At 51.1% G+C, this 27,303-nt stretch overlaps 1 protein-coding gene and 1 pseudogene across 1 annotated transcript; one reads left to right on the top strand and one right to left on the bottom strand.

Moving 5' to 3' along the window:
• The first annotated feature begins 6,087 nt into the window (after positions 1-6,087).
• On the top strand, positions 6,088-9,013 carry LOC141955053 (uncharacterized). The gene is made up of 5 exons (XM_074895117.1): positions 6,088-6,195; positions 6,549-6,640; positions 7,057-7,265; positions 7,855-7,932; positions 8,787-9,013. Exons 1-5 carry the CDS (start codon positions 6,088-6,090, stop codon positions 9,011-9,013), a joined length of 714 nt encoding a protein of 237 aa, XP_074751218.1.
• An 11,604-nt stretch (positions 9,014-20,617) lies between these two features.
• LOC141955052 (E3 ubiquitin-protein ligase RBBP6-like) lies at positions 20,618-27,244 on the bottom strand (annotated as a pseudogene).
• Positions 27,245-27,303: the final 59 nt, after the last annotated feature.

Below are 27,303 nucleotides of genomic sequence, written 5' to 3'. Positions count from 1 at the left end.
AGGTGGCAGGGAAAGATCAATCAGGACAGCAGGCATTTTGCCTGGGCTTAGCAACTGCTGCCGACCCATCCCAGACCTGTTTGGTATGCCATTTGTACTGGTCATTATGGTTGGTATAATCAGACAATCTGGCTGAGATGGCAAGGTGTGACTCCTTCAGCAGTACCGGTGAATAGCACTAGGTTTTGTAGTGATGTTTATACAATGAGTTTACATCTTGAAGAAGGAAGAGGGTTTAATAATGATTTGACTAAAAGGTTACCAATTATTAGATGGTTAAAAAAATTTTTGTTTTTACATGGAATAACAGTTTAAATTGTCATTGTAATCCTTTTAATGGTGTTAACCTGTGTGTGGAAGTGTTTTATGAGAACGATGGACTGAACAATAAAAGGGGTCTGGATCACTCAAAAACAAAAAGGGGGATCTGTGGAATGCCTGGGAAACAGCGGACATGTCATGAGTGATCCAGACTGAGTGGCGTCACTGTCATCAGGCTGTAGCTGTTGGGAAGAACAGCGGCAAGGCCGAGAGGATGAGAAACTGCGTGAGTAGCAAAGAAATAAGGATGCTGGGCTGTGGGAAATAAGATGTTTGCCTAACAGAAGAACTACGTGTGAACGCCATAACGGGACCAACCACAGAGGGCGTGAAGGCTTGTGGGCAGTAGTATAGAACCAATCCTAGTTTGTTTGCTTTCATGTGATTGCTCTTCGATAGTATGTGGGATGCTCTGTACTCGATAAGGTACCTTCGACAGTTTAAGGCGCGCTGTATTACAGAGTCGAGCTGCCATAGACCTTTTTTTTACTTGCCCAGGGGCATGGATGTAAAGATTTTGATGGGATGTGTTGCTTTAATCTATCCGACCACAGTCAATTAATTCAAAACCAATTACAATGGATGAAGTGACGTTTACAAAAAACACAAGTGGTTGTCAATCCTTGAGACAAATGGTTACAATCTGTGTTTGGTCTGTCCCTATGGCTGCAAGGTCTGTTACAAGAAGGATTGCGGTGATTAGGAATAGTACTATTGATTGTAGTAATTATTAAAATAGCATATAGTTGTATAATGACAAATATTAGTAAATTTATGCTTGTGCAGCCTGCACAAAAAGAAAAAGGGGGAATTGTTGGAGAACGGCTTGCAGAGAGCAAGGCCATGGGTCTCTGCAGGAGCTGATTGCAGCCCCCTGAGGTAAACAGAGGAAAAACCCAGGGTACAGTTATGCCTAACAAAGGACTGTTATGTTAACAAAGAGAGAAACTGAGGTACATTATGACCTTGTATATGATAAGGGAACGGCCCTGGGAGAAAAACAGGTTCAGAAGAGGGAAGATGTTGTGACATGTCTGAAATGCCACAAGGGGCTGGGACATTATAATGTAGCCTGTTACATGTACCCAATAGATTTGTGAGTAGTGTGCGTGATTATTGTAGAGTGCTTATATAAGGGGTGATTTCTTTCAATAAAGTTGAAGCTTGCTCTATCATTCACATTGAATCGGCTGCTTGCTTCCTCCGCCCGCTGCACTGATTGATACGGCTCTCAAACAAGTCTTGCAGGTGCCGCAGCAAAACAAAGAAAGGGGAGATCTGGGAGGCATCGGCCTTATACAACTCTGACACATGGTTGGTATAATCAGACAGTCTAGCTAGGATGGCAAAATGTGACTCCTTCAGCAGTACCAGTAAACGACACTTGGTTTTGTAGTGATGCTTACATGACGAGTTTACATCTTGAAGAAGGAAGAGTATTTAATTATGATTTGGCTAAAACGTTACCAATACTAGATGGTTAAAGGATTTGGTTTTTTATTGAATAACAGTTTTGATTGTCATTGTAATCTTTTAATGATGTTAAACTCTGTGTGGAAGTGTTTTGTGAAAACGATGGACCGAACAATAAAAGGGGTCTAGATTGCTCAAAAACAAAAAGAGGGATTCATGGAATGGTTAGAAAACAACGGACATGTTGTGAGCGATCCAGACCGAGCGGCCTCACTGTAACAACAGCCTGTAGCTGGTGTGAAGAACACCTGCAAAGCCAAGGGGCTGAGAAACTGCATGCGTAGCAAGAAGATAAGGAAGCTGGACTGTTGAAAACAAGATGTTTGCTTAGCAAGAGAATGGCGCTGGACACCGCAGCCTTTTGGCAAGTGTCTCCAGTTGGGACCAAAAAGGCATTACAACTAGTCACTCGTTTGGCATGTTGGACTGCTAAACAAATGAACTTGGCATCCAATGTAATAGGTGATTTGGCTATGGATGTCGAGAGTCTTAGACGTGCTGTACTTCAAGATAGGGCTGCCATTGATTTTCTGCTTTTAGCACGAGGGCGTGGGTGTGAAGTGTTTGAAGGAATGCGCTGTATGAATTTATCTGACCATTCGGTATCTATCTATAAGAAACTGAGAAAACTGAAAGATAACCTGAAGAAGTTAACTGTTGTAACATCACCCTTATCAGAATGGTTTGCTTCATTGGGAATCACAGGATGATTGAAAGAGTTGTTACAAAGGGGAATTGTTGTAATTCTTGTAGTTACCATGCTTGCTGTTATTTTGCTGTGCTTAGTTTCCTGTGTTAGACATTCGGTACAAAAGGGCCTGCAAGAAATTTGGATTGCTCAAAAACAAAAAGAGGGATATGTTGGGATTCTAGAGGGCTTTCTGTGAGAGAATGGCCATGTGAGCAATCGTGCATGAGAACAAGACTGATAAGAGCCTCAGCCTGAGCAAGAATGCGATAAGGATGTGACCCCAAATGAGGGGGGAGAAACTCGACGAGACAAACAACCCCCGGCAGGGGTTGGGACGGAAGAGGAAGTTCCACAGGGCGGGAAGCCTGGCACGGCTGATGTGGCACTTTTTATCCAGTCATAAGAAGGTTTAAAGCGCGGGCTAACTTAACTGTCCAATCTTGAGGACTTGTACTGCATGTCACTCACGTGTGCGGGAGAAGAGTATAAAAGGGCTTTCTTAGTTGTAATAAAGGGGCACTGCTTGATCTCATTGGTCGTGTGCGTGCTCAGCTCTCCCACAAGTGCCACAACCCTCCAGCAGCCCTCGGGATTCCAGGTACCTGCAGGGACATGGGACATGGTTCATGGCGACACTGGAGTCATTGAGGGCATGGGTGACACTGGGGACACTGGGGTCACTGGAGATATTGGGGTCATGGGATATTGGGGTCACTGGGGACACAGGTCAGCAGGGACATGGGGATATTGGGGACACAGGAGACATGGAGATGCTGAAGTCACCAGGGACACTGGGGTCTCTGGGAACATTGGGGTCATTGGTGTCAGCAGTGACAGTGGAGTAAGCAGTGACACGGGGGGCACCAGGCTGTGGCTCTCCAGCAGCCCCTGTGACACGAGGTACTTGTGGGGACACTGGGGGCAATTGGAGCATGGTGGCAGTGGGGACACCAGTAACACCAGGGACACTGAGGTCACTGGGAGTGGGGGGTGGCCCTGGGCTGAGGGTGGCAGCACTGGCAGGGACACTGGGGACATGGGGACACAGGGAGGGCACTGGTGGTCCTGCGGCCAGACTGGGCACTGGGATCAGCAGTGACCAAGGCATTGCCAGGACTGGGATAGAGCCTGGCGGGCATCAGTGACCCCCCCTGAGCCCCTCCCAGTGACCCCCTCACCCTCCACGTAGTCCCACACGAGGGGCAGGACCTGCAGCAGCTCGACCGCCCACCACTCTGGGGGCTCCCCCTGAGCCCCCAGCGCCCCAAAGAGGGACACTGTCAGTGCCCCAAGGTACCCTAAAGGTGACGGGTTTCAGGGGCTCTCTGGTGTCCCCTGTACGTCACCGTGTCATCCACCCTCCCCACCCCAGGCCTGGCACCCACCGGTGGGGTGGTGGTGGGTCATGCGCCCGCTCTCGATGCTCACCCGGATCAGCGTCGGCAGCTCCCAGGTGTGGGGGTACCTGCGGTGGGGTCAGCCCTGTCCCCGTCCCTCCCCTTGTCCCCTGCCCTGTCCCTGTAGCCCCAGCCTTGTCTCCATCCCCATCCTCGCACCCTTGTCCCCTCTGTCCTTGTCTCCATCCCCCTGTCACCAGCCTCCCAGCTCCAGCACCACCATCTCGGCAGTCCCTGGTCTTTGTCCCCTCCAGCTCTGACACCCCCGTGTCCCCATCACCCTCTGTGTCCCCATCCCCCTGCCTCTGACACCCCCATGTCCCTGTCACCCCCATTTCCCCACCCGCCCCAGGCCCCACACCCATGTCCCCATCCCCCCTTGTCCGTCTCCCCACGTCCCCATCCCCCTCCCATCTCTGACACCCCATCTCCCCACCCCTGTCCCCTCCATGTCCCCATCCTTCCACCTCTGACACCCCCATGTCCCAACCTCCCTCTGTGTCCCCATCTTCCTGCCTCTGACACATCCATGTCCCTGTCACTCCTGTGTCCCCATCCCCTCATGTGTGTCGTCCCCCTCTGCTCTGACACCCCCATGTCCCCATCCCCTCATGTGTGTGTGTCCCCCATCTAAAGGGGCACCCAAGCACATGGGGGGCACCCAAAAAGGCCAGGGGGGCACGCAAAGGGGCACCCAGTGGAGAGAGGCCCCAAAAGGATTTGGGGTGCAGAGGGCTGGGGTTTAGCAGCCCTGGGGGAAGGTGGTGTGGGGAGAAAAGGAGCATTCCAAGGAAAAATGTCTCTGCCAGATATTTTCCCAGTTTTTGTTTCACTGGGATGGGGTAAAAACACAGCCCTGAGCCATATCTTGGGGCGCAATCCCCCAAAACTGATATCACTTGGCTTGGGGGAGCGATATGCAGCCCTGCTCTGACAACTGGGGCTTGCGCTGACCGAAACCCTCTGGGTTTTGTTACTCAGAAATGGTAAATTTATGTTTGGTGGTGGGCAACAAGTGGTTAAAAGGTCGTCCTTAAATTTCAGAGCCCTAATTATGGAGTTAGGCCCAAGGCCTCAGCTCAGGCCCCAGCCAGGCCAGAAAAGTGTTACTCCTGCTTTCCTAGCAGCAGCTTTTAATCCTTTACTTTTTTCTTTTTTTTTTTTTTTTTTTTTCTTCCCAAATTGTGCCATAGGAGACACAAAACTTTGATCTGTTTGGAAAAATCCTGTTGGGGTGAGGGGGTCCGGCAGGTTGTTGGTAGTAAAACAGGTGAATAATGGGGTTTAAAATTCATTGTCAGTTTGGAAAATTACAAAAACCCTGAAACAAAGAGCTTCACTCCCCAGTCAGGACTGCGAAGAACCGCTCACAGGGTTCCTTTTCACAGTGCTGGGGATCACTCCACTACAAGTGCCCGCTTACTAACAAACCTCTCTGACTAATACACACAAAATCACTCATCGGCACCAGACCTCTTGGAAAAGGCAGTCTGATGCTAATGGCTTCTTAGAACTCATTTACATAGTAAAAACAGAGTCAGGGTCTTCTCCCCTCCTTAGGGGTCCCCACAGCCTTTCTCTCACTGTCCCTTAGTGAACCTTAGGTCTCTCGTGTCCATCTCTGGTCACGGAGTTACTTCATCCCTCCTTCAGCTCGTTTGTTCCAGCTCTCAGCACTTGTGACACTGGCGTCTTCTTAGGCCCTTTGTTTGCTTGAGGATCCTGCTACCAGGGATGGACTCGGGGAGTTTCTCAGAGTGTCCCAGGTCTGTCTTATCTTTACTAGGCAAGGAGTTAAAGGTTTCAAACATCTTACAAGTGGGTGACTGGGTAACAACTACAGAGGGTAGTTAAGAAAATGTATAAATGAAATTCCATACATTACAGTAAAACACAGTGTTAAAAGGAAATGTTCTACTTTACAGGTCCCTGCACATTGGCCGTTTCCAGTGTACTGGAAGCAGCTTCCCTTCAGGAGGAGCCTGGGGCCGGGATGGGGATCCACCGCAATAAAAGACTTTGAATTTCGCCCCGGTGGCCATTTGGGGGCGGCAGCGCTCTGGGCCCCGCTCGGCCGCGCCGCTTCTCCCCGCCTATCAGGCCGTCGGCTGCTCGCCCCTCCTTATTTCCCCGCGTCGGACCAATCAGCACTGCGCTTCATCTTGGCCCGCCCCGCTCAGCCAATGGGAGTGTGCGTTGAGGCCAATGGGAGCGCGGCGGGTGGGAGGCGGTCGGGAAGGCGGGGAGGATCTTGAAGCTGCCGCCATTTTAACGCCGGGTCCGTGCCGCCGCCGCCGCCTGCCGAGGAGACCGGTAAGCGCTCCGGTAAGCGCCGGGGGGGGGGCGGGTGACACGGACACAGACATCACACGGTGCCGTGACGGCGTCGTTACCGGGGAGAGGTGGGGGCGTCATCGCCGGGTGAAGTGGCGCGGGGAAGCGGCGGCGGTTGAGGGAACCGCCGAAGGCTGGAGGGCGCATGCGCGGGGCGGTGTGGGCCGGCGGGGCTCTGCGCTGTTCCCGGGGAGGGGCGCGGGGTGCGACTTGTGTGTGTGTGTCCCCACACACACGGGGCGGGGCCGCTTTTGGGGTGAATTCGGGGGGTTTTCGGATGGGCGTGTGAGCTTATCGCTGAGGCGGTGACATCATCTCCCCCCCACGAAAAGAGGTTAAAAAACAAAAAGAAAGAAGAGCCCCGGGCACGGGCGAGCGAGCGTCGGCCCTTGGAGGGAGCCCCCCAGAGGCCCCCGAGATGGAGGTGGGTGGCTTGAAACTGAGGCAGGACCTGGTGAGCGGGGGGTTCTTGTGGGATTTGGAGCGTTCTAGTGGGGTTTGAGGAAGTTTTCATGGGATTTGAGGGGGTTCTGGTGGGGATTGAGAGGGTTCTTGGAGGATTTGGGGGAAGTTTGGGGGTTTAGGAGGTTCTTGGGGGCTTTCGGGGGGTGTCTGTGGTTTGGGGAGCTTCTTGTGGGGTTTGGGGAGGCCTTCCTGGGCTTTGGGAGGGTCTTGAGGGGTTTGGGGAGGCTTTCCTGGGGTTTGGGGGGGGTTTCTCATGGGATTTGGGATGTTCTTGTGGGGTTTGGGGTGTTCTCATGGGATTAGGGAGATTCTTGGCTGGTTTTGGGGGCCTCCTATAGGGTTTGGAGGCCCTGTGGGGCTTTTCTGTGGGCCCAGGGGTTCCCGTGGATTTTGGGGGAAGTGCCAGGTGTGGGCGCTGGAGCAGCTCAACGGCTTCGAGCTGGCCGGCCGCCCCAAGCGCATGGGGCAGGTGACCGAGTGCCTGGACGGCACCACCACCACCATCACCTTCCCTAAGGGCTGTGAGGAGGACGAGCTTGTGAAGGCAATGGAAGACCTCCAGCTTGTGAAAAATGTCGCTAAAGGTAGGTTTGGGGGGGCTACAGGAGGTAGTTATGGGGCTGGGGGGCTTTTGGAGGCATCTGGGGGCCTTTAGGAAGCATACCGGGGGGGATTTGAGGTGTAGTTAAGGGTCTGGGGTCTTCAGGAGGCATCTGGCAGGGTTTGGGGGTCCTTATGGGGCTGGGGTCTTCAGTAGACATTTGAGGGGGGTCTCAGAGGCATCTGTGGGGCTTTCAGAGGTCGTTATGGGTCTGGGGTGGCCTTTGGAGGTATCTGGGGGGCTTCAGGAGGTTGTTATGGGGTTGGGATGGCTTTTGAAGGCATCTAGGTGGGGGGTTAGGAAGCATATGAGGAGCTTCAGGAGGTGGTTATGGAGCCACAGGAGCATTACGAGGCATCAGGGAGTGGAGGGGTAGTCATGGGGCTGAGGGGGTTTCAGGAAGCCTCGGGGGGGGTTAAAGAGGGAGTTATGGGGCTGGGGGGGCTTCAGGAGGCATCTGGGGAGTTTTTTGGGGGCTGATCTGGGTCTGGGAGAGCTTTGGGGTGTGTCGGGGTTTTGCCCCATGGTGTGATGTGTGTGTGTTGCCCCATCCCCCCCCCCCCCCCTCCCAGGTTCGCAGCTGCCCAGCAGGGGCCAGGCTGACCCCCAGGTCAATGAGGCCGTGACCCTCGACCCTGCTACCCTCACCAGTATGGGCAGAGGTTTGGAGGGGCTGGGGGGAGGTGCTGGGGGGGTTTGCGGGGCCTGGGAGCTCTGGGGGGCTTTGGGGGGCCTGAGGGCTGTCTCTGGGGGAAGTTGGGGGGCTGGAAGGGTCCAGGAGGGGTTTTGGGTCCCTGGGGGGGATCTAGAGGGTCCCTGTGTGTCCAGATGGAGGATTTGGGTGTCTTTTAGGGGTCTCTGCGTTTTGGGGGGGTTTAGGGGTTTCCTGTGGGGTTTAGGGGTTTCCTGTGGGGTTTAGGGGTTTCCTGTGGGGTTTAGGGGTTTCCTGTGGGGTTTAGGGGTTTCCTGTGGGGTTTAGGGGTTTCCTGTGGGGTTTAGGGGTTTCCTGTGGGGTTTAGGGGTTTCCTGTGGGGTTTAGGGGTTTCCTGTGGGGTTTAGGGGTTTCCTGTGGGGTTTAGGGGTTTCCTGTGGGGTTTAGGGGTTTCCTGTGGGGTTTAGGGGTTTCCTGTGGGGTTTAGGGGTTTCCTGTGGGGTTTAGGGGTTTCCTGTGGGGTTTAGGGGTATTTTGGGACTCTCTGTGGCTCTGAGAGTCCCCCCCCTACTCCCCAAACTTTGTGTGTTCCCCCCCCCCCCCCCCCCCCAAAATCCCGGTGCTAAACTTGGCCTTGTAGACTCTGGCCTCCCGGGGCTCCTCACCTCCAAGGCCATGCGAGGGGGCAGGGCCCCCTTTTCCCCACCATGGTGTTACCATGAAATGGGTGTCTGGGGGCTTGGCTTGGTGGGAGGGGTGTGGCCTGGCATGGGTGGAGTGGGCATGGCCTGGGGAAAAGGGGGTGTGGCTGAATTCTGTGGGGTGGGGCTTAACTGCCTTCTCCTCCTGCAGGTAGCACAGCCTCGCCCCCCCGCCGGGGAGGCCCCGCCTGTCAGCAGAGCGTAGGGGCGGGGCCCGCTGGGGCGGGGCCCGCTGGGGCGGGGCCCGCTGGGGCGGGGCCCGCTGGGGCGGGGCCCGCTGGGGCGGGGCCCGCTGGGGCGGGGCCCGCTGGGGCGGGGCCCGCTGGGGCGGGGCCCGCTGGGGCGACTCCTCCTCCCTCACCCCATGCCTGCCACTGACTCCAGGTGGTTTTGGGTGTTTGTCGTTGCTGCTTTTCGTTGTTTGTTTTGTTGTTGTTTGCTTCTTTAACAGAATTAAACTATAAGTCACCAAAAGCAGCCCTAAAATGCACCCCCCTTCCCACCCTCCTTTGTGTGACAACCCTTAATGAAGTGGGCACTTGTTGCCCGGCAAAGTGAAGGCTTTATTGGGAGGCGATGCTCTTTTCTCCAAGATGACTGCTGGGGGCATCGGCTGCGAAGCGGACATTGAGGTACCACCCCTTTAAGGGGGCCCTTATAGAGGTGGCGTGCAGCAGACATTGGGGTGTTGGTGGCTTTAAGGTCAGGAGGCCAGAAGGGGCGGGTCCAGGGGCTGCTGCCTTAAAGGGGAGGGGCTTGCAGAAGGGGAAGGAGTCTCCTCTGGGTGGGAGTGGCCTGTGGAGGGGAGCGCTGCCCCTTTAAGAAGCTTGTGAAGGGGCAGCGGGGTGTGTGGGGAGGTGCTACTGAGCTCTTAAAGGGCCAGTGGCCTGCAGTGGTGGGTGGGGCCCTACGGTGTGTCACCCTTGTTTGTGTGTCCATGCATATGCTTTGCATAGTCACACCCCTTATCTGCATCCCCTGGCTTATGTAGCTGCACCCCTTCATTTGTATCCCTTGCCTGCGCTGCTTGATGGTGATGCCCCTCACTGTTGCCCTGCCCTCATTTGCATAGCCCTGCTCATCATTGCACAGTGCTGCCCTCTCTCCATTAGCCCCGCCCCTCACACCACCTGGAAGCTCAGCAGCCCCAAGGCCTTGTTTGCATGGCCACGTCCCTCCCTGAGGGTAGCCAGGCCCCCCACCCGCAAGGTCACACCCTCATGATCTCATTTGCATAGCCATGGCCCTTCAGTTAGCACCCAGCCTTTCTCCCAGCTGTCACCTGGTTTGCATGGCAGGCTCCGCTTTCCCTGCCATGCCCCTTAATTTGCTGTGCTCTCCCCAGTTGGCATACAGCAGCACCACTCCCTCTCCAGGCGGCGACCGTATTTGCATGAAAGTTCCCGCTTCCCCATGCCTGATCCCAGCGTGCACCTCTTTGTGCATCAGGTCCCGCCCCTTCATGTGTATGTGAAGTGCCCCCCCCGCCATTTGCATCCAAAGGCAACATGACATGCCACCACCATTTGCATGGAGAGAACAATCTCATTTGGATGCAAAGCCCTGCCCCCTCATTTGGGAGGCACTGCCACATCTCATTTGCATGCCGCATCCTACCCACTACTTGCTTGTAGGAAAGCTCCTCCCCCTCATTTCTATGCCAAAACCAGGTCATTCTGATTTGCCTTCCCTTTCGCCCTTAAGCCTCGCCCTCTGATTTGCATGAAGGTTGCAAGTGGTCTAATTTGCATATGGTGCTCCATGCAGTCTCATCTGCATGCAGGCCCCGCCCCTGCACTCATAGTGGGCTCTGCGCCTGCCCCGGCTGCCTCATTTGCATATTTTGCTGCTGTGCTAGGTATGTAAATAGAAGTGGGTGGAGCTAGGACCCGCAGGGGGTGGAGCCTGGGCCTGGTGGGTGTGGTTTGGGCCAAACTCCCCCCACCACCACCCTGGCCCCATAGGTGGGGGATAGGAGGACAAGACTAGGCCCCGCGTGTCCCTCCCGCGGTGGGTGGTGCCTGGTGCTGATGCCGCCCCCCCTCCCCACCCAGCCCTGGAGGTGGGGCCGGACTCGCCCTTGGGGGCGGCCATTGACCAGAGCCGAGGCAAGCAGCCTTCCTCCCTGCCAGCATCTTCCTCACCAGCAAGAAGGGCTTCCCTGTCCTCTCCTGCCTGCACCAGCGCCTGCTCTGCCGCCTCCTGAAGGTGGGGGGAGTGTTTTGGGGGTTTAGGGGGGCTGCGGAGGGCTTGGGGTAAATTTGGGGGGGTTGGGATGCTGAGGGGGATCTGAGGGGGTTAAGGGGGCCTGGAGAGGAGCTGGGGGGGGTTGGGGGAAATTGGGTGGGTTTAGGGTGTATGTGGGGGAGCTGGGGAGGGGTTTGAGGGGATTTAGGGGAGCTGTGGTGGGTTTGGGGGGGTTTGGGGTCTGTAGGGGAGGTTTGGGGGGCCTGTAGAGGGTTGTGGAGCTCTGGGGGGCACCCTGGAAGAGTCTAAACAGAAGTAGTTTAATACCTAAAATATATTGTAAGGAATGTCTCAGGTGAGATTAATGGAACCGGGGAAGGTCGACTGTAACAACTTGTAGGCCCCTGCTAAGAAACACTGAAACTCGGTAAAATGTACTTCCACTGGGGGGAGATCGCGGCCACTGGCTCATGGGCCACCGACCCATATTACACCCCAGACCCATTTCTAGACATCCCTGGGCTCTGCTGCGCAGAATCAGAAATAGGAGGAGAGTATGTTAATGATTTCTAGGAAATGGTATGCTTCTGTATGGATACTTAATGAATATGTATGAATAAATACTATATAAGATGTATGATTTTAGTGCTGTGTCTGCTTATCTGCATCCAGTTGGTGTCAATAAGTTCTGTTATCCCGTTTTCGGTGACACCTCAACATCTCCATGCCCCCCCCCAGCCCTATGGGGCACCCCCCATGCCCCTGGGTCCCCCCCATTTCCCGCTGCCAGTGTGTGTCCCCCCCTAGGGTAGGGGTGGTGCTGGAGGCCGGGCAGGGGGTGTTGGTGAGCACGGCACTGCGGGCAGTCCAGCAAGCGGGATGGCGCATCTACCTCTGCGCTGCCGAGAAGAGCCCTGTCCGGGTTCAGCTAGGATAGGGTTAAGTTTCCCCAGCAGAGAGGGGGAAGGGGTCTCCAGCTGGGTTATTCATACCATGCTGATGTCAGGTCTGGGCGCGGAGCACAGGAAACTTTTTCCTTTGTGGCTTTGGTCGCGGGGAGCATGCGAGCGCGCTGTCTGTAACCATTGTGGTATTTCTCTGTATATCTTCTGTCTTGTCTACTGTTATTACTGTTTATTGCTGTTATCATTGCTACTGTTGTTGTTCAGATTGCTTATTACACTGTTGTATTAAATTTCTTCTTATTTTAACCCAGGGTTTGTGCCTCACTGCCAGCCTGACCAGCTGAGGGTGGGGGAGGGGTAACGGCAATGTGGTCTCCGGTCCCGGCAGGGCTTAAACCACCACACGCCCCAGCGCCATCATCATGTGAGGAGACCCCCAGAACTCCTGAACATCCATAGCGACACCCCTGACCCATAGCAACACCCAAACTGACGACAGAGAGCCCCGTAACTGCACAATAACAGCTTTGAAATGCCCCAAAATTGCATCATCATGGCACAGGAGTGGTCCCATAACCCCCTCCCTGACCCTCCAGCCCCCCCAAAAGCCCCCCACAATCAGTCAGGATTGAGTATAACTGCTCAGCAGGGATTTTTTTTCTCAGCACTGGATCTCCTTCATCCATCCCTACGGGAGGATATCGGACCTGCACAACTCCAGGAGAGTTACATCCAGCAAAGCCGTTTATTTTTCCAATAGCACATACGTATGCTCTCGCCAAAGCTCGTACTCCACAGTTACAAATCAGCGATTAGGCAGTTATCAAGCGTTTCTCCTGCCAGCACAAGGCCGCTCTCACACGGGCTGTGCAGACCAATGCCCTGCTCGCTCAGGCGCTGTTCCCGCGGCGGTAACTTCTCACCGCTCAGGACTGTCCCACCGCTCAGTGCTGCGGCTGTCCCTTGGTTTTCCTGCCGCCTCGGCACAACTCAGCAGTGTCTGATTGTTGCCTGAAATCGGCATGTCGACCTGGTTCAGGAACGGCATGGTGACCAACCTGAGGCCGCTTGGGCCATCAGCTCTCAGACACCAACGTGGTGGATGGCAAATGGCGTTTATTGATAGGTGACACTGCATTATATAGCTTAGGTTTACAATGTCATTTCCATCCGCTTACATCATGAGCTAAACGCTATTGGCTATCCGGAGAGGGGTCCTACGTTTCCGTACAGCGTGACATCTTCCATCCGCCGAGCCCTAACTACCTTTCTCCCAAGGCCTGTTGCTCATCAAGCTGAGGTGCTTTTCAGAGGCTGTGCAGGGCTGACAGGCCGATGCCTCCCACAGCTCTGGCGTTTGGTCCCGGGGCTGGTAGGGGCATCAGGGTCCAGTCATGGGGATGGCAGCACTGTTGGGGCCTGGTCCTGGGGTGGGCAGGGTGGAACCGGGGGCTTGTCCTGGGGCGGGGAGCACAGTAGCAGAGTTCAGTTGATGGGCAGGCAGCATGGCTCTGGGGGCCGGACCCGGGGCAAGCAGCGCCGTCGGGTTCTGGTTATGGGAAGGGCAGTGCAACACCAGTGTTTGGTGCAGGGATGGGTAGCGCCATCAGGCTCCGTTCCCAGGGCGGGCAGCACGGCACTGCCACTCATTTCTGGCGTGGGCAGCGCCATAAAGGTCCTGTCCCGGAGCAGTCAGCGTGGCACCATGGGCCGGTCCTGGGGCCAACAGAGCCGTGTGGTTTTTAACGCTCCATTGTAGCGCTCGATCTTCTCAGAGGCTGGTGCGTGGTAGGGGATATGGCAGACGCACTCGATGCCGTGTTCTTCTGCCCAGGCATCTCTGAGGTTGTTTTGGAAGTGGGTCCCGTTGTCTGACTCAGTTCTCTCTGGGGTGCCGTGTCGCCACAGGACTTGGGTTTCAAGGCCCAGGATGGTGTTCCGGGCGGTGGCATGGGCCGCTGGGTAAGTTTCCAGCCACCCAGTGGTTACTTCCACCATTGTGAGCACGTGGCGCTTCCTGTGGCGGGTCTGTGGCAGTGTGATGTAGTCGATCTGCCAGGCCTCTCCATATCTATATTTCAACCATCGCTCTCCATTTCTCTGGGGCTTCACCCGCTTGGCATGTTTGATTGCAGCACACGTCTCACATCCGTGGATGATCTCTGCGATGGTGTCAATAGTGAGGTCCACCCCTCAATCTTGAGCCCACCTGTATGTTGCATCTCTACCTTGCTACCACTACCGAGGTCTCGTGGGCCCACCGGGCTATGAACAGTTCACCTTTGCGCTGCCAGTCCAAGTCCACCTGAGCCACTCTAATCTTAGCAGCTTGGTCTGCCTGCTGGTTGTGTCCATGTTCATCAGTGGCCCGACTCTTGGGTACATGGGCATCCACATGGCGCACCTTCACAACGAGGTTTTCCACCCGGGCTGCAATATCCTGCCACACCTCAGCAGCCCAGACGGTTTTACCCTTACGTTGCCGGTTGCTCTGTTTCCGTTGCTGCAGCCATTTCCACAGGGGATTCGCCACTGCCCACGAGTCGGTGTAGAGGTAGAGCCTCGGCCACTTTTCCCGCTCAGCAATATCCAAAGCCAGCTGAACGGCTTTCACCTCTGCGAACTGGCTCCATTCCCCCTGTCCCTCAGCAGCTTCAGTGACCCGTCGTGTGGGACTCCACACAGCAGCCTTCCACCGTCGATGTTTTCCCACAATGCGACAAGACCCATCAGTGAACAGGGCATATTGCTTCTCCTCATCCGGCAGCTCGTTATATGGTGGGGCCTCCTTAGCACGTGTCACCTCCTGTTCTGGCGACATCCTGGAATCTTTGCTCTCTGACCAGTTCGTAATCACCTCTAGTATCCCTGGGCGGCTGGGGTTCCCTATTCGAGCCCGTTGTGTTATCAACGCAACCCATTTACTCCACGTGGCATCGGTTGCATGATGCGTGGAGGAGGCCTTTCCTTTGAACATCCACCCCAGCACCGGCAGTCGGGGTGCCAGGAGGAGCTGTGTTTCAGTGCCGACCACTTCTGAGGCAGCCCGAACTCCTTCGTACGCTGCCAGTATCTCCCTCTCAGTGGGTGTGTAATTAGCTTCAGAGCCTTTGTATCCCCGGCTCCAAAAGCCCAGAGGTTGGCCTCGGGACTCCCCAGGTGCTCTCTGCCAGAGGCTCCAGGTAGGGCCGTTCTCCCCGGCTGCGGTGTAGAGCATGTTCTGAACCTCCTGCCCTTCCCGGACTGGCCCGAGGGCTACTGCTTGGGCAATCCCCCGTTTAATCTGCTCAAAGGATTGTTGTTGCTCAGGGCCCCATTCAAAATCGTTCTTCTTGCGGGTTACGTGGTAGAGAGGGCTCACAATCAGGCTGTAGTTGGGGATGTGCATCCTCCAGAACCCCACAGCGCCCAGGAAAGACTGAGTCTCCTTTTTAGAGGTTGGTGGGGCCATGGCTGTTATCTTGTTTATCACCTCCACTGGGATGTGGCGACGCCCATCTTGCCATTTTATCCCTAGGAACTGAATTTCCCTTGCAGGCCCCTTAACTTTCTCTTGCTTAATGGCAAAGCCGGCCTCCAGGAGGATTTCAATTATCTTCTTCCCTTTCTCAAAGACCTCCTCGGCTGTGTCCCCCATACAATGATGTCATCAATGTACTGCAGGTGTTCTGGAGCCCCACCTTTCTCCAGTGCAGTATGGACCAGTCCATGGCAAATGGTGGAGCTGTGGTTCCACCCCTGGGGCAATCGATTCCAGGTGTACTGGATGCCTCTCCAAGTGAACGCAAAATGTGGCCTGCACTCCGGCGCTATGCGAATGGAGAAGAACGCGTTAGCAATGTCAGTCGTGGCGTACCACTTGGCTGCCTTCGACTCCAGTTCATACTGGAGCTCCAGCATGTCCGGCACGGCAGCACTCATCGCTGGCGTAACTTCATTCAGGCCACGGTAGTCCACAGTGAGCCTCCATTCGCCATTAGGCTTTCTCACAGGCCATGTAGGGCTGTTGAAGGGTGAGTGAGTTTTGCTGATCACCTTCTGGCTTTCTAGTTGACGGATCAGCTGATGGATGGGGACCAGGGAATCTCGGTTGGTGCGGTACTGCCGCCGGTGCACCGTCCTGGTAGCAATCGGCACTCGCTGCTCCTCAACCTTAAGCCGCCCCACCACTGAGGGATCCTCTGAGAGGCCGGGAAAGGTAGACAACTGTTCAACCTCCTCCAGGGCAGCTACACCAAAAGCCCACCGGTACCCTTTTGGGTCTCTGAAGTGCCCTCTCCTGAGATAGTCTATGCCCAGGATGCACGGGGCATCTGGGCCAGTCACAATGGGGTGCTTATGCCAGTCCTTCCCAGTCAGGCTCACTTCAGCTTCCAGTAGGGTCAGCTGTTGGGATCCCCCTGTCACTCCGGAGATGCAGATGGATTCAACCCCACTGTAGCTCGATGGCATCAGGGTGCACTGAGCGCCAGTGTCCACAAAGCCTTATACTCTTGTGGGTCTGACGTGCCAGGCCATCGGATCCACACTGTCCACTAAATCCCATTATCCCTTTCCTCCACCTGGCTGGAGGCAGGGCCCCTCTAATCCTGCTCATCATCACTCACTTCTTGTGAGAATGATTTACTGGTCCCCTCAAGAGGGTCAGACATAACGTTCACCATTCTGTTCTGCCTGGGGGATTTCTGACTGGACACTGGAGCTGCGCTCCTCTTGGAGGACTCCCCTTTGGTGATGGTCTTCCCTTTCAGCTGCTCTACTCGTGCAGCCAGGGTGGCAGTGGGCTGTCCATCCCACCTCCTCATGTTTTCTCCATGGTCACGGAGGAAAAACCACAGGGTGCCTCGTGGTGTGTGCCTGCTGCTGCCCTTCTCTTGGGTGGGGAAACGTTTACTTCTAATGGCTGAGACATCAGCCCGTGCAGGTGGAACGTAGGACACGTCCTCTTCCACTCTCTGGACCCTCTGAGACAGTTCCTCCACAGCTGAGACCAGGGAATGCTGAGATGAAGGGAGATTTCCCTCATATTGCCGGAGCTGGCCAACCACTCCATCCACTGTCAGAGTCTGGGTGTCTGTCCCCCAGGACACTATTGCCAGCGCTTTCGAGTGCGCTTCTGGTGCGCTCTTCAGGAACTTTCGCCACATCAGGTGTGTGCAAGGGGCCTGATCTGGGTCCATGGGTGACTGCTCCTCATTCAGATCACCACAGATCATCTCAAACACAGCCAGCTCCCTGAGGTTCTGGATGCCTTTCTCAGTGCTGGTCCGTTTGCTCAGCTGACATAGGAGATCACCCTTGTAGGGGTGCCTCTCCCTTACACTGAGCAGGCGTCGCCTCCAAAGGCTGAGGGTTTGAGCCTGTTTCCCTATTTCCCTATCAATGCCAGCCTCCTTGGCCAAAGACCCCAGCTGCCTGGCCTCTCTCCCCTCCATCTCAAAAGCACCGGCTCCATTGTCCCAGCATCGGAGCAGCCAGGTGCAAATCTGCTCGCCTCCCAGGCGGCCGAAATCTCTCCGCATATCTCGCAGCTCAGTCGGGGACAGAGATCGGACGATCACCTCTGGCCCTTCCTCCTGTTCCCGTGCCGGGCCCGTCCCCATCCGCCCCTTTGCGAGCTGACTTTCTGGTGTATTTGGTTTCTGTATCGGGGCGACTGATCCCGGCCCTGGCTGTCTCTCTGGCTCAGCTGCTGTGCTGGTGGAGGCGACCGAGCCTGGCTCTGCCTGTGCCCCCGGCCCAGCTGCTGTCCCAGTAAGTTCACTCTCAGACCCTGCAGCCCTTCCTCCCCCTTGAGGGCAGTGAGTGGCCTTCAAAAGGACACGGCAGGCATGGGCAAGTCCCCAGCACGTCGCAGCGAGCTGTGTCTCCCGGGTTTTGCCAGGTTGCCGACACACCGTTTTTAAGCACTCCGCCAGTTTATCGGGGCTCTGCATTTGTTCGGGGGTGAAATTCCAAAGCCTTGGGGGTGCCCACTGACTCAGGTGCTTGCCCATCTCTTCCCACAGCCCTTGCCACTCACTGTTACCTGACCTCGGGGCAGGTTTCCGGGCACTGCTATTGTTAGAGAAATGCTGCATGGCCCAAAACAAGATCTGGCAGATGCCCCCAAACATTGTGCTGCAAATACACTGGCCTGAATGCTCCAAGAATAACTGAAACTCTCAAAACCCGAGAGGATCTCTTCCCCTGGCTCACCCACAGAGGGGGTGAGACCCCTCACAAAAGCCCAGGCAGCAAACAGGTACCACCCGCCCCCCCCAGCGATACCAGCACATTATAAGCAGTCCAGTGCCGATAGAGTACAGTAAGACCCTTGACACATTTTCCACCGATAACAACCACCAGCACTGGGATCATATACTGGATATAAGGATTAATCCAACCCCACCACGCAAGCAAGTGGGCCAGCATTGCAAACATTTTCTTATCAAACAAATACAAACAGAAAAATTACAACTAACAGATTGCTCTAACACACTCTGGTCAGGGTCTGTCCCTTTTTGATTCTTATTTCAACCCTGTTGTGCTCTACGTTGGTGCGCCAAAAAGGCTGTGGTGGTTTAGGCCCTGCCAGGACCGGAGACCACGTTGCTGTTGTCCCTCCCCAACCCTTGGACGCAAGTAGGGCACAAACTCCGGGTTAAAATAAGGAGAAATTTAATACAACAGTGTATAAGCAATCTGAACAACAAAATATCAATGATAACAACAATAAACAGTCATAACGGTAAACAAGAAGAAGATATACAGAGAAATACCGCAATGGTTACAGACAGCTCGCTCGCATGCTCCCCGCGACCAAAGCCACAAAGGAAAAAGCTTCCTGTGCTCCCGTGCCCGGACCTGACGTCAGCATGGTATGAATAACCCAGCTGGAGATCCCTTCCCCCTTCTCTGCTGGGGAAATTTAACCCTATCCTAGCTGAACCAGGACAGTTATTTTTCATACACGTTAGCTATCAGCAAGCTTCTACTGGTAGCTATTTTCTGTCACGAGCCTTTTCTCCGCTAGTGTTCAGCTGTCACTCAAAATCCCATCACACTGGATAGTTCACTGAAAACTTTTTATTGTAAACAAAAAGTGACATAACTGGGCCTGCAAGTCATTCTGCCGATCTTTTAAATCTGATACCAGCTTCCTCTGCCAGGCAATTAAAAAAATATTCAACTGTGAAAATTTTCACAATACAGTAAACTCCACCCAAACTAATTAACAGTGATTAAAAATAAGATGCCCCTGCAAAGACTTTCATGTTACATGGCCACAACTCACAATCCTGTACAAACTGTTCACTTTTATAACACTCCAATGTAAAAGTCAAATAAGCAGCGATAGTACAGCTCAGGGTATGTCATGTCATGTTATTATTTGCAACGCTTGAATTCATTTACATTTTAACAAAATTTGTTTCTTCTGCTTCTTGTGCTTCTTACGCTGCTGCTTCTCTTTTTCTTGCTGTCTTGGCTCTCTCCTGCATTGGCAATCACAGAATCATCTAGGCTGGAAATGATCTTGAAGATCATCTAGTCCAACCGTTCACCCAGCACTGACAGTTCCCAACTACAGCAGATCCTTGAGCGCTAAATCGACCCGACTCTTCAACCCCTCCAGGGATGGGGACTCCACCACCTCCCCGGGCAGCCCATTCCAAAGCCCAACAACCCCTTCTGCAAAGAAATACTTCCTGACATCTAGTCTAAACCTTTCCTGACACAACTTGAGGCCATGTTTCTGTAATAGCAACAACATCGTAATTTTCCTGTTTTATCACAGCTACAAGCTCCTCCTGTTTGTTACCCATGCTGTGCGCTTTGGTATACATGCACTTCAGATGGGCCGATATTTTGCCCCCTTCAAATCTAGTTCAAAGCTCTGTCAATGAGCCCAGCTAACTCCTGCCCCAAAATCCCCTTCCCTCTCCAGGACAGGTGCATCCCGTCAAATGTCAAAAGATCAGGTGCCCTGTATACCAACCCATGACTGACGAATCCAAAGCCCTGATGGTAACACCAGTCTTGGAGCCACCCATTCATCTGCTGAATTCTCCTGTGATCTTCCTCATCCATCCCCCCAACCGAAGGGATGGAGGAGAACACAATGCTGCTGTGGCTTCGAGTCTGACTCTCAGAAGGGCCTTGACTAACACCTGGACTGCTTTGACTTTGACTCCTGCTTGCTTCAGGCAGGTCAGCTGCAGCAGGTGCTGCCATATCCTCTTTGACCTTATCAACAGCTTTTTCTTCCGGCTCTGTAGGATTTTCTCCTGCAGTTTCCTCATCTTTTGCAGACACATTACTCTCACTGTCACTTTCACCGTAATCTGGTACAAGTGTAGCTTCATCAGTCTCTTGAATTAGATCAGAAGAGAGCCACCAGGAGCTGTTTACCTGAGGCTTGGGCTTGACGTTTTGTCCAGTCGCGTTCTCTTTCTCAGTCTTCCCCTTTGGTGATGTTTTTGATACATCAGTTTCTGGTTTAGATGTCTTTATGGAAGTGGCTTCATTTTCTTTATCAACCTTTTCATCTACTCCTCTTTTTTCAGGTTTTGCCTTAGAAGGTTTGCTTTTCTCCATAGGTTTTTTTGACTTGTCCTTTTTGTTGGAGGGCTTCTCTGACTTGGTTTCTTTTGGATGGTCTTTCTTTACCCTTTTCTCCTTGGCTGGTCTGGTTTCTGGGGGATCTTTTGCCACTTTTGGGTGAACTTTCCGTGGAGTAGCAAGTCAGACAGCAATAGAATCTGCTCCCATAGGCTCATCTCTCACAGGGGTGGCATCAGCTCTGCTTGGGAGCATGAACAGAGAGTCCATTTTAACATCTTCTGCTCTAACTGCCTCTCTTTGTTTTCTCATAGATTCTAACAATTCAGCATTGGGAACTCCTTCATTCTCATCCCCTCTTCTTCTCTTCTGGGTTTTTTTTGTGTTTAGTGGGAGACTGGCCTCTACCTACTGAAGACCTTGAATGTGAATGGTGGCTTCTGTACGGGGGTGATCGTGACCTTGAACGGTGATAACCATGTGACCTTGACCTGGAATGATTGTGATGATTCTTCCCTTTGCCTCTTCTGGGATATGGCGGCAATCGCAAGCTGAAACAAGAATGGGAATGACTAGATGATTGATGGTAGGAGCAAGCGTGAGAAGAACCCAGTCTTGACTTGGAGTAGGTATATGAACTTCTAGAGTAAGAAGAAGCACTAGAGAGAGACTGGGACCTTAAAGAAACCAGAGAGCACACTCGCACACACACAGAGGAATTTAATTCAGAACAGTTATTTCTACATAACTGGGTTTAGTTTGTTTTTTCCTCTCCATATGCTTATGTCAAAGCTTCTTTCACTGCTGACAGAATGGTACTGCAGGCTGAAGAACTTGAGCACGTTTCTGCTTACAAGACAAACAGCTGCTGCTTTGTTAGTTTAGAACATACAGGAAGGGAACCTCTATTTCCACTCCCTTGTATTGCAGGAACTACCACAGGTATTGACTGGCCTCTACTGGTACCTGAACATTTCTCGCTGCACAACTACATGCAGTGCAAATCCTTTTTGTGGCAGTAAGGTGCAAAAAGAGCAAGTCTTAATGGCTACAGCACAGTATCAAACATCAGGAAAAGACAGCAAAGCTCAATTTTACAATGCTGCCTTAGTCTATTTAACTTCACTACTTATTTGGCAATAGGTACGGGATGCAAAATACTTGTACTGCAACCTTACATACAAGCCCATTTAATCCACACTTCTAGGCAGATGTCCTAGCAAAATCTTGCACATACCTCTAGCTCTAACCAAGGATAGTGTCGACATGTCAAGAAAAATCATATCTAAAAGCTTCTAAACTCAGCCTCTAGTAACTTGACTCAATACCATTACTCTAGGAAAGAAACTCTCAGTCAACTGTAATCTCTGCCATAGCTGCGCTAGTAACCTTCATGTGAAACACTGAAACACCTCTCACTGCTTTTCCCTTGAATCATCCAACCCATCTAACAATAGAGAGTTTGAGTGGAACTCCTCCTGATTCTTCTAGACAATCTGCTTCTCCATTACAATATGTAAAGCAGTTACCTGGAAAATGAACGCCTACGCTCCTTTTGAATCTTCTCATATTCCATCTGTTTCTTAACAAAATCATTTGTAAACTCATCAAGTCTGGACTTTTCTTACCCCTGTTAAAATAAGTTTGACTTCTATTACAATTATAGTTTGACCTTTATTACATAAAGACACCAACAAACAAAACATGACCAACATGAGAAAATGTATACTGCATGCAAATGCAGAAGGTGAACATCTTATTTAAGCAAAACCAGTTTAGAATTCCTACAAGTTTTAGGGAAAGTTTTAGAATGAATTCATCTTGTTTCAGTTCTGCATGTTTACCATCTGCAACGAAAAAGTATGTTGGACAAAACTATGTCACTTTTGCTTATGTCAGATGCATTTGTGTGTAACTGCAGTCCAATATGCTATGGAAATACATACATCAAAAACAACAGAACTTCATTGAGCCAAATACTTACTCCTCTTTAAGCCTGTTTCTCTCTGTAAAACAACTCCCTAGGTGAAGGGGGTGCTTGTGTTGTTGGGGTGGTATTTGGATGAGCTGTTGGTCCCCAAGCTGCTGATGTGTTTGCAGGAGCTGGGGGATATCCTGGGGCGGGGGCGGCGGGGCAGTGCACCCAGCAGAAGGAGGCTGCCCAGGTGGGAACTGAGGAGGAAGCAGTGGTGGTGGTGCCACCTGTGGAAGAGGAAGTGCCTGTGGTGGCAGAAGATACCAGGGAGGTGGAGGCACAGGCACAAAGACCGCTGTTGATGTTGGTAGTGATGGGGCCTGAGTCCTTTGGGTACATTCACTGTGCAGGCGTCCTCGACTTGAACTTCTAAAGAAACCCAAACCCACATGTCACTATTTGTCACACTCCACTCTGATTTTAGAGGAAAGCCAATGAAGGAGGAGCGTGGCGGCAAGCACTTCTTGTTCTCAACTTACGCATTTTTCTCCCCGTTTTCTGTTCATTTGAGACTATGCTCATTTCTCGATCCTCATACTTGCCTTCCACACCCTCACCCCCAACAGTTCCCCCCATCTTCTCTCCTTATACTCAGCTTTGCAACTGTGGATGGAGGCTGCCCGTGTCTAAGAGACTCGCACCTCCCATGTGCCAAGTGCCCACCATTCCTCTGCCACTCCTTGGTATGCTTAACACTTCACACTGCTGATCTTCAAAGCAATGCATAGATCTCAACTCATCTTCTCTCGAATTTCTTTTAACTTCTTCTGCATACACTTCCTATGTTGTTGCCTCATGATGATGTCTTTGGCCCGTTCTTGGCTCTGAAGCATTATTGTCTTGCTTTCTGAATCTGAGGTTTTAGACAATATGTGGGGTGGATCCTGATTTTTGTTTTGACTCATCTTTAATATTTTATAAGCACCATGCACCCTTACAATCTATCTATAACTAATACATAGCAAAAGGAAGGAGTAACTTGACGCTGCAATAAGAGACAAAAGAGACTCTCTCCAACTGAGAGAAAGCAGCTTGGCTATTTGAGATGGCTACATTGAGGAAATTCAGAATTGTCATAAAATGACAGCCTTGACTTTTCCAATAATTTGCTCAATCAGTATCAACTGTGTTGTGAAAAAAAAAGAAAGCTGGAGGTTGATTTCTATTGGGAAATGAATTTCTTCAGCCCTATTCTGCCAGTAATCAAAAGAGTGGCTTTCCACCTGATCCTTTACTTATATTTCATTTTTATATGTAATTATGGTTTCCTCAAAAACTGTTCATTTTTCAGAGTCCTCTTTTCAGTCATGTACTGGAGTTTAAATAATCTTACTGCAAGCACAGATCCCTTTGTTAAGGCCAGTTGCAATTAAGCCATTTAAAAATTGGAACCACCAGTATTCTCCACAACTACCCGTGCGTGCTTATTTAATGATAAATCACCTGTTGTACGTTATGTGTTACAGCCTCATTTAACAAGTTGTAAGTAGCAGTATGTTGCATTTCTGTAGAATCCCTACAGTTCCCAGCCTGGTCTGCCACATGCTGAGTGAACTGGATTGGCTCTCCTTCAATGACCTTTTCGAGTGGGGAGAGAAAAGAGAAAAAACAGAGCCAACATTCAGTTTAGCTGAAGATAAGTTTTTAAAATAAATTCTGAAGTTACAGTTACTTACCAATTGTGGGTATTGATTGTCCTTGGGGGCCAAGAAGACTTGGTGATGCTGGCTATCTTAGTGAAGGCACGTGATAGCTCTTACGATAAAACACTAATAGAAAACAAGATACTAAAATACAAGAATCACTGCAGATGTTGAAATAAAATTTACCTCCTGTTCCAACAAACTGCGGATTGGCAGAGAGGAAGATTTAGGAAGTTCAGCAGCAGTCACCAGAGCAGTAAGAGGTAGAACTACATCAGCATCACTACAAAAAACCCCCAGATTTTTATTATTCAAACAATGTTTTGAAGTGCTACTTGCAATATTAAGTTCAAGGTGAGAAAAGGCTGGCTGCTGTAATTGGGGAAAAAAAAAAAATCTTCGCCAGATTTACAAATGTGAAGCACTGACGACAAGTCTGTTTGAACTACTGGCATTTAAAGAGAAAGCTCACTGGAAAGATATTTTATTAAGCTAGCTGCACATGAAAGGATTAGAGTACATGCCACGATTGAGAGACAGGACACAGCTTGATGCAAGCAGAGTCAGAGAGTTTATTGCAGAAATCATTCATTTATATAGAAAATTAGAAGAAATTAGAAGACACGCGTCTTACATTGATTGGTTGCCATACTTCAACATTCTTTATCAACGCTCGTTGATTGGTAGTTAATTAAAACTCTAACAACAGGACTGTTTACGACTAAGTTGTTTTTGCAGACACTGAGTTGTTTTTCAGAGACTTTATATTTTCTTCTTCTCCGGCGCCACATGACTCATAGGGGCAGTAACTCTCCCCCACATCAGCACGTCTTTATTCCCCTTATCAGGCTGCCCAAGGCTTATGGCCTACAAGGTCCAGTACATCCCCTTCTCACAACAACAGTGAAGCAGGGCGCGCCGTCCTGTCTGCTTCTTTCAAGTCCAGCCCCACACCTCCCCCTTCCTGTTGTACAGAAAGAATCTTTTTCATAGAGCGTTCCATCAATTGTTGCAAACATTGTAACAAGCAAGGCAGAAAAAGCAATAAGAGAATAAAAACAGCCAGAGCATAAACAATAGTCTTTACTAAGCTTCTAAGCCACCCTGATAACCCCCATCCTCCAAAAAGCTTGTCTAACCAATCCTAACTATCATCTTGTTGGAGTTTAGAGACTCCTTTTTTAAGCTGTTGGATACTGGCATGAATCGATTCCGAGTGGTCAGAGAGATTCATGCAACACATGCCTTCAAAATCTTCACAACCATGGCCTTGTGCTAAAAGCAAAATATCTATAGCAGCTCTATTTTGTAATGTAGCATGGTGGATACTATTTACATCTAATAAAAGACCAGACAAAGCTTTGCTAGTGGCATTTGTTTGTTTAGCAAGCCAGCAGCCAAGTTTATCTAATGTTGCTAATGCTTTTCCAGCAGCGGCTCCTGGTAGCAGAAAAGAAGCAGCAAAGCGTTTACCCAAGGACCAAAATTCTGCATTTTCGTCACAATCAGGAGTATATGCATGAATGTCACGCTTCACTCTGTGGGATAAACGATGCTGCAAAATCATAGATGTATTAGGAGTCAAAACAGAAAGATGACCAAGGCTACATGGGCCTCCCTTTATGTGAGAAGGGATAATGGGCCATGCTCTATCTGCACAAATAAAGAATATTCCCGATGGTAACAGAAGTGGATTATTGCTAGACTTAGAGAGGTTTGTTGCTGTATAATTACACCAAACGCTGGCATTTTAAAAAATGGGATGGGTAGGAGAAACATCCCAGGCCTCAGATTGATCTTTTCCTGTATAGTTAAACTTAACACAAAACCCCATTTTTATCGATCCAAGAAGTTCAATTTCTTGTGGTTCCAGAGTAGCTTGTGGGAGAAAAGAGAGCCGTACATCCCACTTATCTGTCAAATTTTGCATCAGCGCTGGAAAGACGTGTTTTATACTTTCAGGTATTGGCCACTTATCTAATGGCAGGCCTACGAGACATGTAGAGGAGGGGTAATTAGGTGAAGCGGTAGCAAGGCACAAAGTGTCTTGCCCAGTTACATTTGCTAGCGTGACCCAAACGTTGACCTTAGGAAGTGCAGGGGGAAATGAATAGCCTCTCACTATTGTCATCAGTGTTAAAAAAGCAGAAACTATTTTAAAGATTTCTTTTTGCCCCCTTTTTTCTTCCATGCAAATTACTTCTTGCATTTTTCTTTGATCCCTTCCTAGGACAACCACAACATACACAAAAAACCCAAGGTTTGCAATACCCACATCGAGTACAGACAGTATCTATTATAGGTACTCCTTTGTCTTGACTCGTGTAACAATCCTCAGTTTATGAAGTTTGGTGAATATCCTCTGCAGCCTCAAAAGGATCAGGGAGTTGCTGTTCGGGAGGATGATCTGCAGATTGAGCAGAACCCTCGCTGGGCTCGTCAAGTGCTCGAGGTAGGGATTCACGGAAAGGACGCACGTTCTTTGCTGGAATCCACCTGGGGCCTTTTTCTGTGGAAACACAAGCATAACCTCTTCCCCACATGACAAGGGGATATGGTCCTATTATTTTACCTGTTTCTGGGTCATGAACCAACACTGGAGCTTTAACTCGTGTCTCAAACGAGGCATTCGCATTGAAATGTTGAACTATTGGAGGATTATTCTCTAACAAGGAACAATTCAAAAAGTTAAAAACATACAAAGCCTTCTGTAGTCGTTCCTCAGGGGTGGCAATCCCTGCTCCCCCCTTTTGTTGTTGTAATAAACGCTTTAAAGACTGATGAGAACGTTCAATCAGAGATTGACCTGTAGGGGAATGAGGGATGCCAGTAATGTGAGTTACACCCCAGGAGTCGAGAAAGGCTTTTGTTGTAGTTGAAACATGCAGGACCATTGTCTGTTTTTATCTGAGAGGGTATGCCCAAAGTGGCAAAGGCACGCGTTAAATGTTTATGAACATCACACGCCTTTTCTCCTGTGTGACAAGAAGAAAACAAAGCACCTGAAAAGGTATCAATAGAAGAATTAATATATTTCAGATTACCAAATTCTGGATAATGCGTAACATCTGTTTGCCATAGCTGTAAGCTCTGTAGACCTCTAGGATTAACTCCTCTTGCTATTGATGGAAAAGAATGCCTTTGGCAGTCAGGACACACAGCAATATTAGATGCTTGTTGAAAGGTAAGTCCAAACTGTCGTTCGAGACCTTCAGCATTCTGGTGTTTATCGTTGACTAACACAGCATTATATAGCCTAGGTTTACAACGTCACTTCCGTCCGCTTACATCATAACTACGCGCTATAACGCTATTTGCTATCTGGAGAGGGGTCCTACCTTTCCGTACAGCGCGACATCTTCCGACCGCCAAGCCCTAACTACTACATGACTGATTTGGGTGATTTTCCAGACCCGT

Source organism: Athene noctua, unplaced genomic scaffold, assembly GCF_965140245.1.
Source record: "Athene noctua unplaced genomic scaffold, bAthNoc1.hap1.1 HAP1_HAP1_scaffold_114, whole genome shotgun sequence".
Lineage (NCBI taxonomy): Eukaryota > Metazoa > Chordata > Aves > Strigiformes > Strigidae > Athene > Athene noctua.
The sequence above is the reverse complement of the archived record's forward strand: the minus strand, read 5'-3'. Positions and strand labels throughout refer to the sequence as shown.